General features: G+C 45.0%; 1 protein-coding gene and 1 pseudogene across 3 annotated transcripts in view; one reads left to right on the plus strand and one right to left on the minus strand.

Annotated features, from left to right (window-relative positions):
• TATDN2 (TatD DNase domain containing 2) overlaps positions 1–14,570 on the minus strand; it is a 39,797-nt gene that overhangs the window by 21,018 nt on the left and 4,209 nt on the right. For both annotated transcript variants that reach the window (XR_004182098.1, XM_021934199.2), the window contains exon 3: positions 5,826–6,359. Coding sequence is in view for 1 of the 2 variants with exons in the window: in XM_021934199.2 (XP_021789891.2) it covers positions 5,826–6,359 (534 nt within the window). In the remaining variant the exon portion in view is untranslated. The remainder of the gene's footprint in view (positions 1–5,825; positions 6,360–14,570) is intronic.
• LOC108584513 lies at positions 1,709–2,928 on the plus strand (annotated as a pseudogene). The gene has a single exon (XR_004182099.1). The product of XR_004182099.1 is annotated as a nuclear transcription factor Y subunit beta pseudogene (transcript).

The raw sequence follows: 14,570 nt of genomic DNA on the forward strand, positions 1-14,570 counted from the left end.
GATTTTTTTTTTTTTTTTGCTCTTTTTCTTTTTTTTCCCGTGTGTGGTTTTGTTTTGTTTTGTTTTGTTTCTGTTTGTTTTTTCATTGCTGCTAATTCTTTTTTTCTTTTTTGTCTTTTTGAGACAGGGTCTCACTCTGTGGCCCAGGCTGGAACGCAGTGGTGTGATCTTAGCTCACTGCCACCTCCTCCTCCTGGGTTCAAGCGATTCTCCTGTTTCAGCCTCCTGAGCAGCTGGAATTACAGGCATGGACCACCATGCCTGGCTAATTTTTGTATTTTTAGTAGAGACGGGATTTCACCATGTTGGTCAGGCTGGTCTCGATCTCCTGACTTCAGGTGATCCACCTGCCTCGGCCTCCCAAAGTGCTTGGATTACAGGCATGAGCCACCGCGCCTGGCCAAAACTTTTAATTTAGGCTGGGCGTGGGGCTCATGCCTGTAATTCCAGCACTTTTCCTAAAAGCAGTGACATGGCGAAGGGAGGAGGGTTATGCTCTCCAGATCATCCCAAAGCAAAGCTCAAAGTCTTTGCGCTCAGAGCTTCCAAATAGCTTTTAAATCCTCCCATTCTTGATCACAGACAATCAAAGATTACCAGACATGTGAAGACAGCCTCTAACACAGATGAAATCAAAAGAAAGAACCAACTTAAAGAAAACTAAAACCAAGCCAAAAAACTACCATGAATTCCTAAAAGAGGTAACAGAAGTGATAATAATCATCTTCTTGGATAATAAAAGCATGACAGCAGAAAGTAAAACCAAATAAAACAGCTGGGTTGGAAGATAAAGAAAAGGAAATCTCCTACAAAGTAAAGCAAGAAATTGGCTAGAAACAAGGAGAAAGGCAATAAAATTAGAGGACCAGTCCTGAAAAATCCATGGTGGCTCACACCTGTAATCCCAGCACTTTGGGAGGCCGAGGCAGGCAGATCACAAGGTCAGGAGTTCAAGACCAGCCTCACCAACATGGTGAAACCCCATCTCTACTAAAAATACAAAAATCAGCCGGGTGTGGTGGCACACGCCTGTAATCCCAGCTACTCAGGAGGCTAAGGCAGGAGAATCGCTTGAACCTAGGAGGCGAAGATTGCAGTGAGCTGAGATCGTGCCCCTGGACTCCAGCCTGGCTGACAGAGCAAGACTCTGTCTCACAGCAAAAAAAAAAACATATATATATATATATATATATATATATATATATATATATATGTACAGACAAAAACAATCATACACCAAGGAACCAGAATAGCTTCAGACATCAAGAAAACCAGAAGAGGTCAGGCAAGGTGACTCACACATGTAATCCCAGTACTTTGGGAAGCCTAGGTAGGTGGATCACCTTAGGTCAGGGGTTCGAGACCAGTCTTGGCCAACATGAAGAAACTCTGTCTCTACTAAAAATACAAAATTAGCCAGGTGTGGTGGCATGCGCCTATAATCCCAACTACTCGGGAGGCTGAGACAGGAGAATCACTTGAATCTGGGAGGTGGAGGCTGTAGTGAGCCAAGATCATACCACTGCACTCCAGCCTGGGCAAGACAAAGCGAGACTCCATCTCAAAAAAAAAAAAAAAAAAAAAAAGCCCAGAAGAAAAGGAGCAATGCCTTCAAAATCCCGAACAAAATGATTTCCAACTTAGAATTCCGAAACCAGGCAAGCTTGCAATCAAAGTTAAAGGTAAAATAAAGGCAATCTCGGGAGACAGGAGCCAACCAGGGCTGCATTGGAGGTTGAAATCACAAAGATTAGACACCTTTTTAGACAGGTGTTCTTCAGCACCACTGACAACACAGTTCTGACAGTATTTCATGACAATGGATGGTGATAGTTCTACAACAGATGCTTCTCAACTAGGAATCTCTGCAGACTATATTGGAGGAAGTCATTATGTTATATACCCTCATGATGATACTGAGGACAGCATGAATGATCATGAGGACACAAATGGTTCAAAAGAAAGTTTCAGAGAACAAGATGTATATCTTCCAATAGCAAATGTGGCTAGGATAATGAAAAATGCCATCCCTCAAACGGGAAAGATTACAAAAGATGCCAAAGAATGTGTTCAAGAGTGTGAGTGAGTTCCTCAGCTTTATAGAACATCTGAGGCAAGCGAAAGGTGCCATCAAGAGAAGCGAAAAACAATCAATGGAGAAGATATTCTCTTTGCTATGTCTACCTTAGGCTTTGACAGTTAGGTGAAACCTCTGAAATTATACCTTCAGAAATTCAGAAAGGCTATGAAAGGAGAAAAGGGAATTGGTGGAGCAGTCACAGCTACAGATGGACTAAGTGAAGAGCTTACAGAGGAGGCATTTACTAACCAGTTACCAGCTGGCTTAATAACCACAGACGGTCAACAACAAAATGTTGTTGACACAACATCATATCAACAGATTTCTGGTGTTCAGCAAATTCAGTTTTCACGATCTGAAGAAATGATGGAATGGGGAGTGTAGAGAAATGAGAGTCTGTATGATTCTGGAACAGAGGCATCAGAAGGAAAGACGGTGAAAAGATGTATTTTTGTATATTAATAGCTGCAATGTAGTTTCCTGATGCTTGACTAATTGAGGTGTTAATTCTGACTTGAGAATCTTTCTCATGAATGATTTTAAAGAAAAATTTGGATTTTAAAGGTATTAAAATACTTTTGTTTTGTACGAGAGTTTGTTGCTCTGTATGACTCCTGTATGCATTGCACGTTGCAATTTATTACTGTCAGAGATTTGTAGACAGTTTCTTATTTTCATATTGAATCATGTTACTTTTGTAATTCAAGTAAGCAGCTGGGTTAATTCATGATGTTTGCCCTTTTAATAAAATATAAGCGTAGAGTTCATTTTGAATGCAAGTGCCTTTATTATAAATTTGTTTGTCTTGGTTATACCTTGCATGATAACCTAGCTAGATTTCTAGCATTTGCTGTATTTATTAAAATTATTTTTTTTGTAAAACATTAATAGTTTAAGTAGCATCATTTTTTTAAAAAATGTAATTGAGTAAGTGTGAATGCAGAAGCAAATATCGTCTGCCCTGTTAAACTTGGTGCCCGTTAACAGTGTTTACACTGTTCATCGTGCCTGTTAATATAGTTTTAGTTATTGGAGCTTTTTTAAGATTAGATGTGGTTTTGAGTCACATTTTTAAGAACGTTGGAATACATTTAAGTTTAATGTAGTCCTAGTGCTCTTGAAGTGGTGCCCCTTTCATTTGGTACATGATTTTGTTTCAAATCATATATTCAAGTACTATAGTATCCTCTTACAGAAGAGGAATTTTATAGTCTGATGGTAAATGTCTTCATTTTACCTTTTTAATTGAAATGTCAAGTTTCCTGTTATACTATGGAAACCAAGACACATCAGACATCATTGCGTGTACAGACCTTTTGCATGGGTGAGTGAATGAAATGGAGAACCGAGCGAGTGCTGTGAACGGTTGAAATAGAAGCTGCCAACTTCTAGTGTGTTGTCTTCATCTCTGCAATAAACTAAACTTACATAACGTAACTTTGTATAATTTAGTAGTATGTACTTGGATTGTTTCTTTTTGAAAAGTGAGGATTTGTATTTTCTCATCTATTCTTTTTGGTATTAAGTTGAGGGATGTTTTTTAAGTTTTTAAATATCAAAATTTGCTATTGTATAGTTTGCCTAAAAGGAAGTTGGAGTGAATATCATCTTTGAAGGACACTCAAATTTATAAGGTAGAAGCAATTTCCCAGATATAGGCTGAATAGAAACATTTACTTTGCCAGAAGGACCGTTAGGAGTATATTTGGGCTAATCAGAGGTTAATAATGCCCTCATCTCCTACTATCCATTTAAAAAGCAATCTTCATTATAGTAAATTCAAATAGGAAAAAATGGGGGAGTAGTTAAGCAAAATCAACAATCATCCCACTATGTTAAAAGAACCAATGTTAATATTTTGATAAACATCATTTGTCCGTTTACTTTGCTAAATATGTATATTTTTATAAAAATGGGCTCATATTGTGCATACCGTTTTGTAACCTGCTTTTTTCACTTAACAATATATTGGGAACATCTTTTCCAGGTCAAAAAAAAGGCAATCTCAGACAAACGTTTTCCAAAAAAATTTCTCCATGTACCCTTTCTCAAGAAGCTACTAGAAAAAGTATTCCACCAAAATGTGAGAGTAAACCAAGGAAGAAGAACATGAGAAGACACAGAGTTATAGGTAGCAGAAGACTGGATCCGGGAGAAATGTGAAGGAGGCTCCAGAGAGACAGCTGCCAGCTGGCCTAAGGGCAAGCAGTCCAGACCAGAGCAGAGCAGAGCAGGACGACAGACGGCTGAAGACGTATGCCTCCAAGCCAAAAAAAAAAAAAAAAAGGAACAGATTCCTTACTTTGACCATATTGAGAAGGATTTTATGGCTCTCACAGTTTGGAGATTAATTAGTGAAAGGTACAGGGAAAACCAAAGGAAAAACAAAGTAACGATGAACTTTAAGGAAAATGAAGTTTTACAAGAAAGAAAATGTGATCGTAGTATACAAAGCGACTCAGCTGTGAACATGGCAGTAACCAATCTTAAACAGACTTAATCCAAAAGGTATTCAAGCCACACAGGGAGGCTGCAAAAAGGGGAAGCTAATGTATCCCTGGGTATGGGTGCTTCTGAAGGAGGTACAGAGAACTAAATTCTCATCTCCCAAGCAAGAAGTTCTCAGACATCTAAAACTGTAAAACTGATCAACAGTAAAGATTATTTAGAAACATGGGGTAAGTACTAGAAGAAAGAGCTAAAAGATGAGAAGCTGCCTGTGGAGCAGTAACAAAGGATGGGTGGAGACGAGTAAGATGGAGGAATGCAGCCAGGCACAGTGGCTCACGCCTGCAATCCCGCCACTTTGGGAGGCCAAGGCAGGTGGATGACAAGGTCAGGAGTTTGAGAACAGCCTCACCGACATGGAGAAACCCCATCTCTACTAAAAATACAAAAATTAGCCAGGTTTGGTGGCGCACACCTGTAATCCCAGCTACTCGGGAGGCTGAGGCAGGAGAATTGCTTGAAACTGGAAGGCGAAGGTTGCAGTGAGCCAAGATCACGCCACTGCACTCCAGCCTGGGCAACAGAGCAAGACTCTGTCTCAACAACAACAACCAAAAAGATGGAAGAATGCTGCCCCTCAATTATAAGCTATGTTAAAAATCACTAGTATCCCTCCAATGACATCCTTCCCTTCTTCTCTGGTTATCAAGGTATAAGTCTGCCTAGATGAAGGCTGATTTTCCAGATTCCCTTGCAGCTAGGTGTCAACCAGGTTTCCCCACTCTTGTCAATAGCAGATATACCGTGTGCAACTCTTGAGCCAAGCTCTTAACAAGGAAGGAATACACTTTCCTCTTCTCCCCTTCCCACTGGCCAGAATGCCCACATTAACAAACCCTGCATCCTATCAGAGTACCCATTTCACACCAAGAGATGGACACTGTGTTGAGGGGTGATAGAGAATCAAGACAAAAGGCACCAGTATCTCTGACGTGATGAAGCCATCCTTCTTAAGTCAAACTTAAGCCACTGTTACTTTGGCCTTTTACACAGCAGCTAAACCCACATCCTAACATATAAATCCTTTAAAAAAAAAAAAAAAAAAACTCAGTTTACATTTATTAATAACTGAAAATCTGAAAAGTATGTTAGAAGAAAACCATCAATTTGTTTCTTGGAGGCCTGGTTACGTAAAGTACTGTTTTTAACCAGTAACACTTAGGATCGAACTAGAAAGATGGAACACATTTCATCAAGAGAACTAAAAAGTCAGATGCCTGGCGTGAGCTTTACTCACCTTTTGGATTTCTAAATGAGAGTCAGCATCATCCAAGAACTCTAGGGGTGGAGAGCATTTGTTAATGACTGTCCTTCGGTCCCCAAGGGGCTCCTCACTGGGTTCCTCCTGAGGGTCTATAACTACTCTCCTGTCGTAGAAGCTGCTCTTCTCTGACACAGTCTTGTCCTCCTCCACGCTGATCTCTGGGGTTGAGTCTTTCTCCTTCTGAGCAGTGGTGACTGTGACACTCCTGGCTGCTCCTTCTGCAGTCTTGGCTGGTCCTTCACTCCTGGCTGGTCCTTCTCCACGGCTGGGACGCTCTGCTGTGCTTGGTTTTGCCCGAATGGCAGCCTCTCCCTTCCTTTTTGGCATCGATTTCCCCAGGATGCCCTGGATAGCCTTCAGGTAGATCATTGTGGAGCCCTGGTCTCGAAGTCTATCCCTCTTCCTTTTCTGGATCTTGTTGGGTTCCTCAATTGTATCATTCTGACCCTCAGCTTCAGCTGCAAATTCAGAGTTTGTGGAGTTATGAGAACTATCTTTGGAATCAACCTGGAAAAAAAAAAAACAGAATTGAAAGGGCTGTTCCAAGGGCACTTTCGTACATGAAGCATTTGACAAATTATAAATCAGTGGTGGTTCTACCAGTCAAAGGGAAAGTGATTGTGGCTAAGGCAAAGGTTCTCTCCAGGTGGTGAAGTGGCACTGTAAGAGGGGTTGATTGCTGCCATTTCTTAGCATTTACCTTCTCAAGCTCAGCAGACAATATCCTCTCACTGCAGGGGGAGGAAAGGAGCTGAAATGAACACTCTCATTAAACCAGACTGCAAGCTCCTGGAAGGCAAGGACTGCACTTCAGGCAAAACAGCAGCTCAAGCTCTTCCCACTGGAAAGGGCCCTAGAAACCAGTTAGCCCAATCCCGTATCTAAGGGTAAAGGAAACCTGAGGACCCAGTGAGGGGAAGAGCTAGCCCCAGGAACTCCAATCCCCCAGTCCTGAGTGCAGTGTTTTTCCCACCATACCCAAAGCCTCCTGAAAGTTCTCTGTAAACTCTGCCCCTCAAATGATCAACTTGGTTTTGGAAAATGCCTCAGTTTCTCAGTGACTGCACCAGGGTCAATCAAGATAGACTGCTCCCAACGACAAACTTCCTCCGAGACGGAAGTGAAGCCTCAGCCCCCCTCTTGCGCCCACTCACTCCAGGACTCCACAAAGAAAAAGCTAAACTTTTTGTCTGCAAGACTATTTTGCTGTGAAATTCCAATCTAGTCTAATCCCAGTCGGGTGTAAGAACACTCCACAAATGTCCCCCTAAGGCCATTCCATAAGCAGTAAACCATTATCACATTTGCACTCCTAAATCATTTCTATTAAATTCCTCTCAAAAGTAAATACAGACCAGGCACAGTGGCTCATGCCTGTAATTCAGCACTCTGGGAAGCCGAGGCAGGTGGACTGCTTGAACCCAGGAGTTCGAGACAAGCCTGGCCAACATGGCAAAACCCCATCTCTATAAAAACACGTGGGGCGCAGTGGCTCACGCCTGTAATCCCAATCCCAATTTTGGGAGGCCGAGACAGGAAGATCACTTGAGCTCGGGAATCCAAGACCAGGTTGGGCAACGTGGCAAAACCCTGTCTCTACTAAAAATACAAAAATTAGCTGGGACATGGTGGCATATGCCTGTGATCCCAGCTACATGGGAGGCTAAGGCACAAGAATTGCTTGAACCTGGGAGGCAGAGGTTTCAGTGAGCCGTGATGGCACCACTGCACTCCAGCCTGGGCGACAGAGTGAGACCCTGTCTCAAAAAAAAAAAAAAAAAAGACAAAATTGCTTTATATGTATGTATTAGCAAAGTCTAAAAAGCCAAACTGTTTATAATGGATCTCTTTGGGTAATGCAGGGAAGTAGAAAGAGGGTTAGGCTCTGCTGGGCGCGGTGGCTCACACCTGTAATCCCAGCACTTTGGGAAGCCGAGGCAAGTGGATCACCTGATGTCAGGAGTTTGAGACCAGCCTGGCCAACATGGCAAAACGCTGTCTCTAATAAAAATACAAAAATTAGCCAGGCGTGGTAGCGGGCACCTGTAATCCCCCCTACTCAGAAGACTGAGGCAAGAGAATCGCTTGAAACCAGAAGGGGGAGGTTGCAGTGAGGCAAGATTGTGCCACTGCACTCCAGCCCGGGCAACAAGAGCAAAACTCCGTCTCAAAAAAAAAAAAAAAAAAAGGCTTAGGCTCTTATATTATAAGCTTCTTGTATCCATTTGAAATTTTTTTTTCCGAAGAGCACATAATATTTTTGGTTTTTGTTTTTTTTTTTTTAATCATTATCCTGAGTCAAGGGCCAAAGAAAAATAAAAGAATCTCAAACCTGGCCGGGCGAGGTGGCTCACACCTGTAATCCCAGCACTTTGGGAGGCCAAGATGGGTGGATCACAAGGTTTGGAGATTGAGACCATCCTGGCTAACATGGTGAAATCCATTCTCTACTAAAAATACAAAGAAATTAGCCGGGTGTGGTGGCTGGCGCCTGTAGTCCCAACTACTTGGGAGGCTGAGGCAGGAGAATGGCGTGAACCCGGAAGATGGAGCTTGCAGTGAGCGGAGATCACGCCACTGCACTCCAGCCTGGGTGACAGAGCGAGATGGAGGAAAAGAATCATAAACCTTTAGAAATCTACACTTGTTAATATAGGCATCTATTTTCCGGAAAGTACTCAAACTGTTGGCAGCTGCTAACTTCACGAAGATGAACAGGAAAGGTGGTGTTTGCTATCATTTTGAACCCCTCTAGACTTACTAAATTTTCTTACTTTCTGAATTTTCTAACATGTGTCTACAGGGATTATTTGTTAAAGGAGGTTACGGGTCATTTCTGTTTTCTTTTCTTTTCTTTTTTCGAGATGGAGTCTCGCTCTGTCGCCCAGGCTGGAGTGCAGTGGCACGATCTCGGCTCACTGCAAGCTCCGCCTCCCGGGTTCATGCCATTCTCCTGCCTCAGCCTCCCTAGTAGCTGGGACTACAGGCGCCCGCCACCTCGCCTGGCTAGTTTTTTGTACTTTTTATTAGAGATGGGGTTTCACCGGGTTAGCCAGGATGGTCTCGATCTCCTGACCTCGTGATCCACCCGTCCTGGCCTCCCAAAGTGCTTGGGATTACAGGCTTGAGCCACCGTGCCCGGCCTCTTTTCTTTTTTTTTGAGCGCAGTGATGCGATCTCAGCTCACTGCAACCTCCGTCTCCCAGGTTCCACAGATTCTCCTGTCTCAGCCTCCCAAGTACCTGGGATTACAGGCATATTCAACCACACCAGCTAATTTTTGTATTTTTAGTAGAGACGGGGTTTCGCCATGTTGGCCAGGTTGGTCTTGAGCTCCTAACCTCAGGTGATCCACCCACCTCGGCCTCCCAAAGTGCTGGGATTACAGGTGTGAGCCACCATGCCCAGCCTGTTTTCTTTATATCTTTTTATATTTAAGGAATTCTAATAAATACATATATATATATTTATATTTGAGGCGAAATCTCACTCTGTTGCCCAGGCTGGAGTGCAGTGGCACAGTGTCGGCTCACTGCAACCTCCGCCTCTGAGGTTCAAGTGATTCTTGTGCTTTAGCCTCCCTCCCGAGTAGCTGAGATTACAAGCATCTGCCACCACACCTGGCTAATTTTTTAAAATTATTTTTAGTAGAGATGGGGTTTCACCATGTTGGCCTAACCTCAAGTGATCTGTCCGCCTTGGGCTCCCTAACTGCTGGTATTACAGGCACTAGCCACCGTGCCTGGCCTCTAATACTAATAATAAACTTGATGACTCCCAGGGCCTGCCTTGTTGAGACACAGCCCCAACTTCCCACCCTACTTCTCTGGTGCCCTCTTCTGCCTGCCACCAACTACCTGCCACCCTTGGCCCATCACACCCTCTCACACATTTGCTGGCACATCTTATCTCCTCTGCTTGCCATGTCCTTGCCTCCATCCCATTTTGTGTTCCTACCTGTCTGTCAAGGCCCAATCTCCATTTTGACTGCTTCTCCACCTCTGCCCTCTGCTCCCACTGAAGCCAGGTATACAACACAGATGGTGAGGTCTGCAGCAAACTGAAGAGCACCTACACCCTCAGACGGGCAGCTGCTCCTCACCTCTACTGGTGCCATTTGGTAGTAGAGAATCAGAGTTAGAGATTCTGTTTTTTTCCAAGTAAAACCAGAAATATTGAATTTAGTGCATTTTTCAACCGTTCAGCAAGCACTTACTAAGCACTTACTCTGTGCCAGCAGGCACGGTTCTAGACCTGTGGGTTTAGCGTTCAATAAAAAAAACAAGGCTGGGTGTGGTGGCTCACGCCTGCAATTCCAGCACTTTGGGAGGCCAAGGCAGGAGGATCATTTGAGCCTAGGAGTTCAAGACCAGCCTGGGCAACATAGCGAGACCCCATCTGTACAAGAAAAATACAAAAATTAGCTGGGTGCAGTGACCCATGCCTGTAGTCCCAGCTACTCCAGGAGCTGAGACAGAAGGATTGCTTGAGTCTGGAAGGTCAAGGTCACAGTGAGCCGAGACTGTGCCACTGCACTTCAGCCTGTGGAGACGCTCCAACCTTTTGGAGACGCTGTCTCCAAAAAAAATAACAACAACATACAAGAACGTCTGCCTCCTGGAGCTCACACTCTAGCTGGTGAGAGAAGGGAAAACTAGGAGAAAGGTAAGACAAGTGAAATATGTATGTTAGAGAGTGATAACTGCCAAGGAGAAAAACAAGAAAAGGGGACATGAAGTGGGGAGGCGACGTCATTCAAGTCTTCAGTTCAAGGTAGGGACTTAGACTGGAGTTGTTACTTCTATTTTTTGAGACAGTCTCACTCTGTCGCCCAGGCTGGAGTGCAGTGGCGCCATCTTGGCTCACTTGCAACATCTGCCCCTCAGGTTCAAGTGATTCTCCTGCCTCAGTCTCCTGACAAGTTGGGATTACAGGCGTGTGCCACCACACCCAGCTAAAGTTTGTCTTTTTGGTAGAGACAAGGTTTCTCCATGTTAGCCAAGCTGGTTTTGAACTCCCAGCCTCAGGGGATCAGCCCACCTGAGCCTCCTAAAGTGCTGGGATTACAGGCGTGAGCCACCGCACCCAGCCTGGAGTCATTAATTCTTAATGTGAATTGTCCCAAAATGTTAAATACTGTAAGGACCTAGCAGGTTACATCCAGTCCACAGACCAGCAGTTTTGCCGTCTCCGGTTGTAAAGACCAGGACTGGAGTTGGGGGAGGAAAAAAAATTAGGAGTATAATGATATACCTTATGTCTTCAAACAGATTTACAATTTACAGAACGGTCACAGCTGTCATCCTTCTTTTACAGAAAGTGAAACTGCTACACGGCTTGTAAGTGGCAGAACCAGGATTCAAACTCAAGTTCTCCCTAACATCCTGGAAGCCAAGGGAAAAGGAGTAAATATGAAAGTGAGAAACACCGTTGGCTGGGCGTGGTGGCTCCTGCCTATAATCTCAGAACTTTGGGAGGCTGAGGCAGGCAGATCGCTGGAGCCCACAAGTTCAACAACAGCCTGGGCAACATGGCAAAAAAAACTCACCTCTACAAAAAATACAGAAAAATTAGCTGGGCATGGTGGTGCATGCCTGTAGTCCCACCTACTTGGGAGGCTGAGGCAGGAAGATCACCTGAGCCAGGAGGTGAAGGATGCAGTGAGCCAAATGCACCACTGCACTTCAGCCTGGGTGACAGACAGGCGGGGAGGGGAGAGGAGAGGAGGGAAGCGGAGGGGGTAGGGGGAAGGGGAGAGAAGGGAGGAAAAAAAAAAGGGAAAAAGTGAGAAACGCTCTCAAAGGCTGGAGGACCTAAGATGGATCAACATCACCGAGGATGAGTTTCAGCAGGTGATAGCTGGCTCTAAAGGTAAGAAGTAGGTAGACCCTAGGCAGAAGGTAACAGACAAACCACCTGACTTCAAAAAGGGAAGAGTTCATTCCTCCTGGAAGCACTGCTTGGTGAACTGTGCATCTCCAAAGGAAAGAAGGAAAGGTAAGTGGAGATGTTGCTCCAGTCCTATCACCAGTAGCCTGAAGGATTTCAACAGCTCCTCACCAGCTCGCTGTCTTCTCCCTCCTACCTTTTCTCTGCAGCGTGACAGAGGAGCTCTAAAATGCAAACCCTACCACTTCAGCATTGGCTTAGAACCCTTCCAGGGCTCCGCATTTGCCTACAGAATAATCCCCACCCCTAAGCTCATCAGGAACCCTTCGCAGGCTGGCCCCAACCTTCCTGTCTAGCCTCATCTCCCACCTTCCTCCAAATTCGCTCCAAGTGTCCAGCGAATGCAGACGAACATGGATGAGAGGAGGGCCAGCACTGCCCCAAGCACCCCAGACAAGCAGCATTTCCTGACATTTTGGGCACGTATTGCTCCCTCTGTCCAAAATGTCCTGTCCTCCTCCTTGTCCATCAGTAAGACTCAGTGTCACCTCTTCTGCGAGGACCTTCCTGATGGTCAATTGCTCATTCCCCCGCCCCTTGGGCACTCCAAACCCATCCCTGTTACAGCACTCCACTCACTGCCCTGTGGTGAGTGACTTTTCAGTCTATGAAGCATGGCCTGATTGTCCTTGGCACCAACAGCACCTAGCCTGGTGTTCCACGTGAGCACTGGAAGTGTGCCAAGTGAAAACGCAGGAAAGGGGATGCGCAAAAGCTCTATCACTCGAGAGCCTTGATACCCAGTGCTTTACTGTGCTTAGGCTGACTCACCCTGCAGAGAGTTCCTTAAGGGAGGAACCTTGGCACCTTCGTCTTGCCACCCCTACATCGGATGCCAGGCTGGGACAGAGAAGGTGCTCCCAGAGGCAGCAGTGCAAAGAACACTGGCTTTGAAGTTGGACTGATCTGATATTACCCCACAGCTCGGCCACTTACCAGCTGCATGGCCTTGGCCAGCTTATTTAACCTTTCTGAATCTCATTTGCCCAGTGCCTACACATAGCAGGTGCTTAAATATTTTTTAATTGATATGAAGATATTTACTAACAGATATGTAGAGATAATACCACCTACTTCACGACACTCTTGGGATCATGTGACAGTCTATAGGTCAAACATCGAGAATCACAGTTGATCAAGCCTTATCATACATGCTCAAATTTTCCCTTCCATTCTTCCTACTCCAAATTGAATGTAGACATTTAGATGTCATAGCAAAAATAATCTTTACTACATGTAAGTGCTCATCACACAGTTAATCTTCTCTATGAAGAGTAAATGAAGATCATCAGCTAACATAAAACGTCTACAACTGTCCTGGAGATAAGAAGGGAACGATGTGAGGTCAGCCAGCAGGGATCTCTATCGATTCTAAAATGAGTCTAAGACCTTCCCCTCGGAATATTCTGGGACCTGGCACAGAGAAAGATGTGTTAAAGGCTGGTAGGAGAAGGGAGCAAAGTCAACTGTGTAACCCTCAAAGTTTACAGAGCAAGGCCAGGCACAGTAGCTCATGCCTGCAATCCCAGCACTTTGGGAGGCCAAGGTGGGAGGACTGCCTAACCCCAGGAGATTGAGACCAACCTGGGCAACATAGGTAGACTCTCGTCTTTACAAAACAAAAAATCAGCCAGGCAGGCCGCGCGCAGTGGCTCACGCCTATAATCCCAGCACTTTGGGAGGCCTAGGCGGGCAGATCACAAGGTCAGGAAATTCAGACCAGACCATCCTGGCTAACACGGTGAAATCCCATCTGTACTAAAAATACAAAAAAATTAGCCGGGCATGGGAGCGTGCACCTGTAGTCCCAGTTGCTGGGGAGGCTGAGGCAGGAGAATGGTGTAAACCCAGGAGGCGGAGCTTGCAGTGAGCCAAGATCGCACCACTGCACTCCAGCCTGGGTGACAGAGCAAGACTCTGTCTCAAAAGTAAAATAAAGGCCGGGCGCGGTGGCTCAAGACTGTAATCCCAGCACTTTGGGAGGCCAAGATGGGCAGATCACGAGGTCAGGAGATCGAGACCATCCTGGCTAACACAGTGAAACCCCGTCTCTAATAAAAAATACAAAAAACTAGCCGGATGTGGTGGCGGGTGCCTGTAGTCCCAGCTATTTGGGAGGCTGAGGCAGGAGAATGGCGTAAACCTGGGAGGCAGAGCTTGCACTGAGCTGAGATCCGGCCACTGCACTCCAGCCTGGGGGACAGAGCGAGACTCCATCTCAAAAAAAAATAAAAAATAAAAAATAAAATAAAATAAAATAAATAAATGAGCCAGGCAGGGTTACACATGCCTGTAGTTCCAGCTACTTGAGAGGCTGAGGCAGGAGGATCGCTTGAGCCCAGGAAGTTGAGCTGCAGTGAGCTATGATCATGGCAGTGCACTCAGGCCTGGGTGACAGAGCAAGACCCTGTTTTTAAAAAAAAAAAAAAAAAAAAAAAGTTTACAGAGCCAACACAGGAGAGTGGTGGGAGGACTCTAGAAGGACCTGAAGACGAACATGCTTTTTGTGAGAACTCCTCGGCTGTGCTTGCTGAAGGACTTAGGACCAGGACAAACAAGTTCACAGATGACTGCAGAGCAAGGGAGGAAGAGGTACAGATGAAGGTGGAAGGTAAGAGGTGTTCTGTAATTCCTCAAAATGAATCAAGTACTGTACACTTGGTTTTTAAACTGACAAACATATGCTCCAGGAAGAGACCTCAGCAGTCCTAGAGATGGACAATCAGGATAATATAAAAATCTTCGGCCGGGTGCAGTGGCTCACGCCTG

This window comes from Papio anubis, chromosome 2 (genome assembly GCF_008728515.1).
Source record: "Papio anubis isolate 15944 chromosome 2, Panubis1.0, whole genome shotgun sequence".
NCBI classification, from domain to species: Eukaryota; Metazoa; Chordata; class Mammalia; order Primates; family Cercopithecidae; genus Papio; species Papio anubis.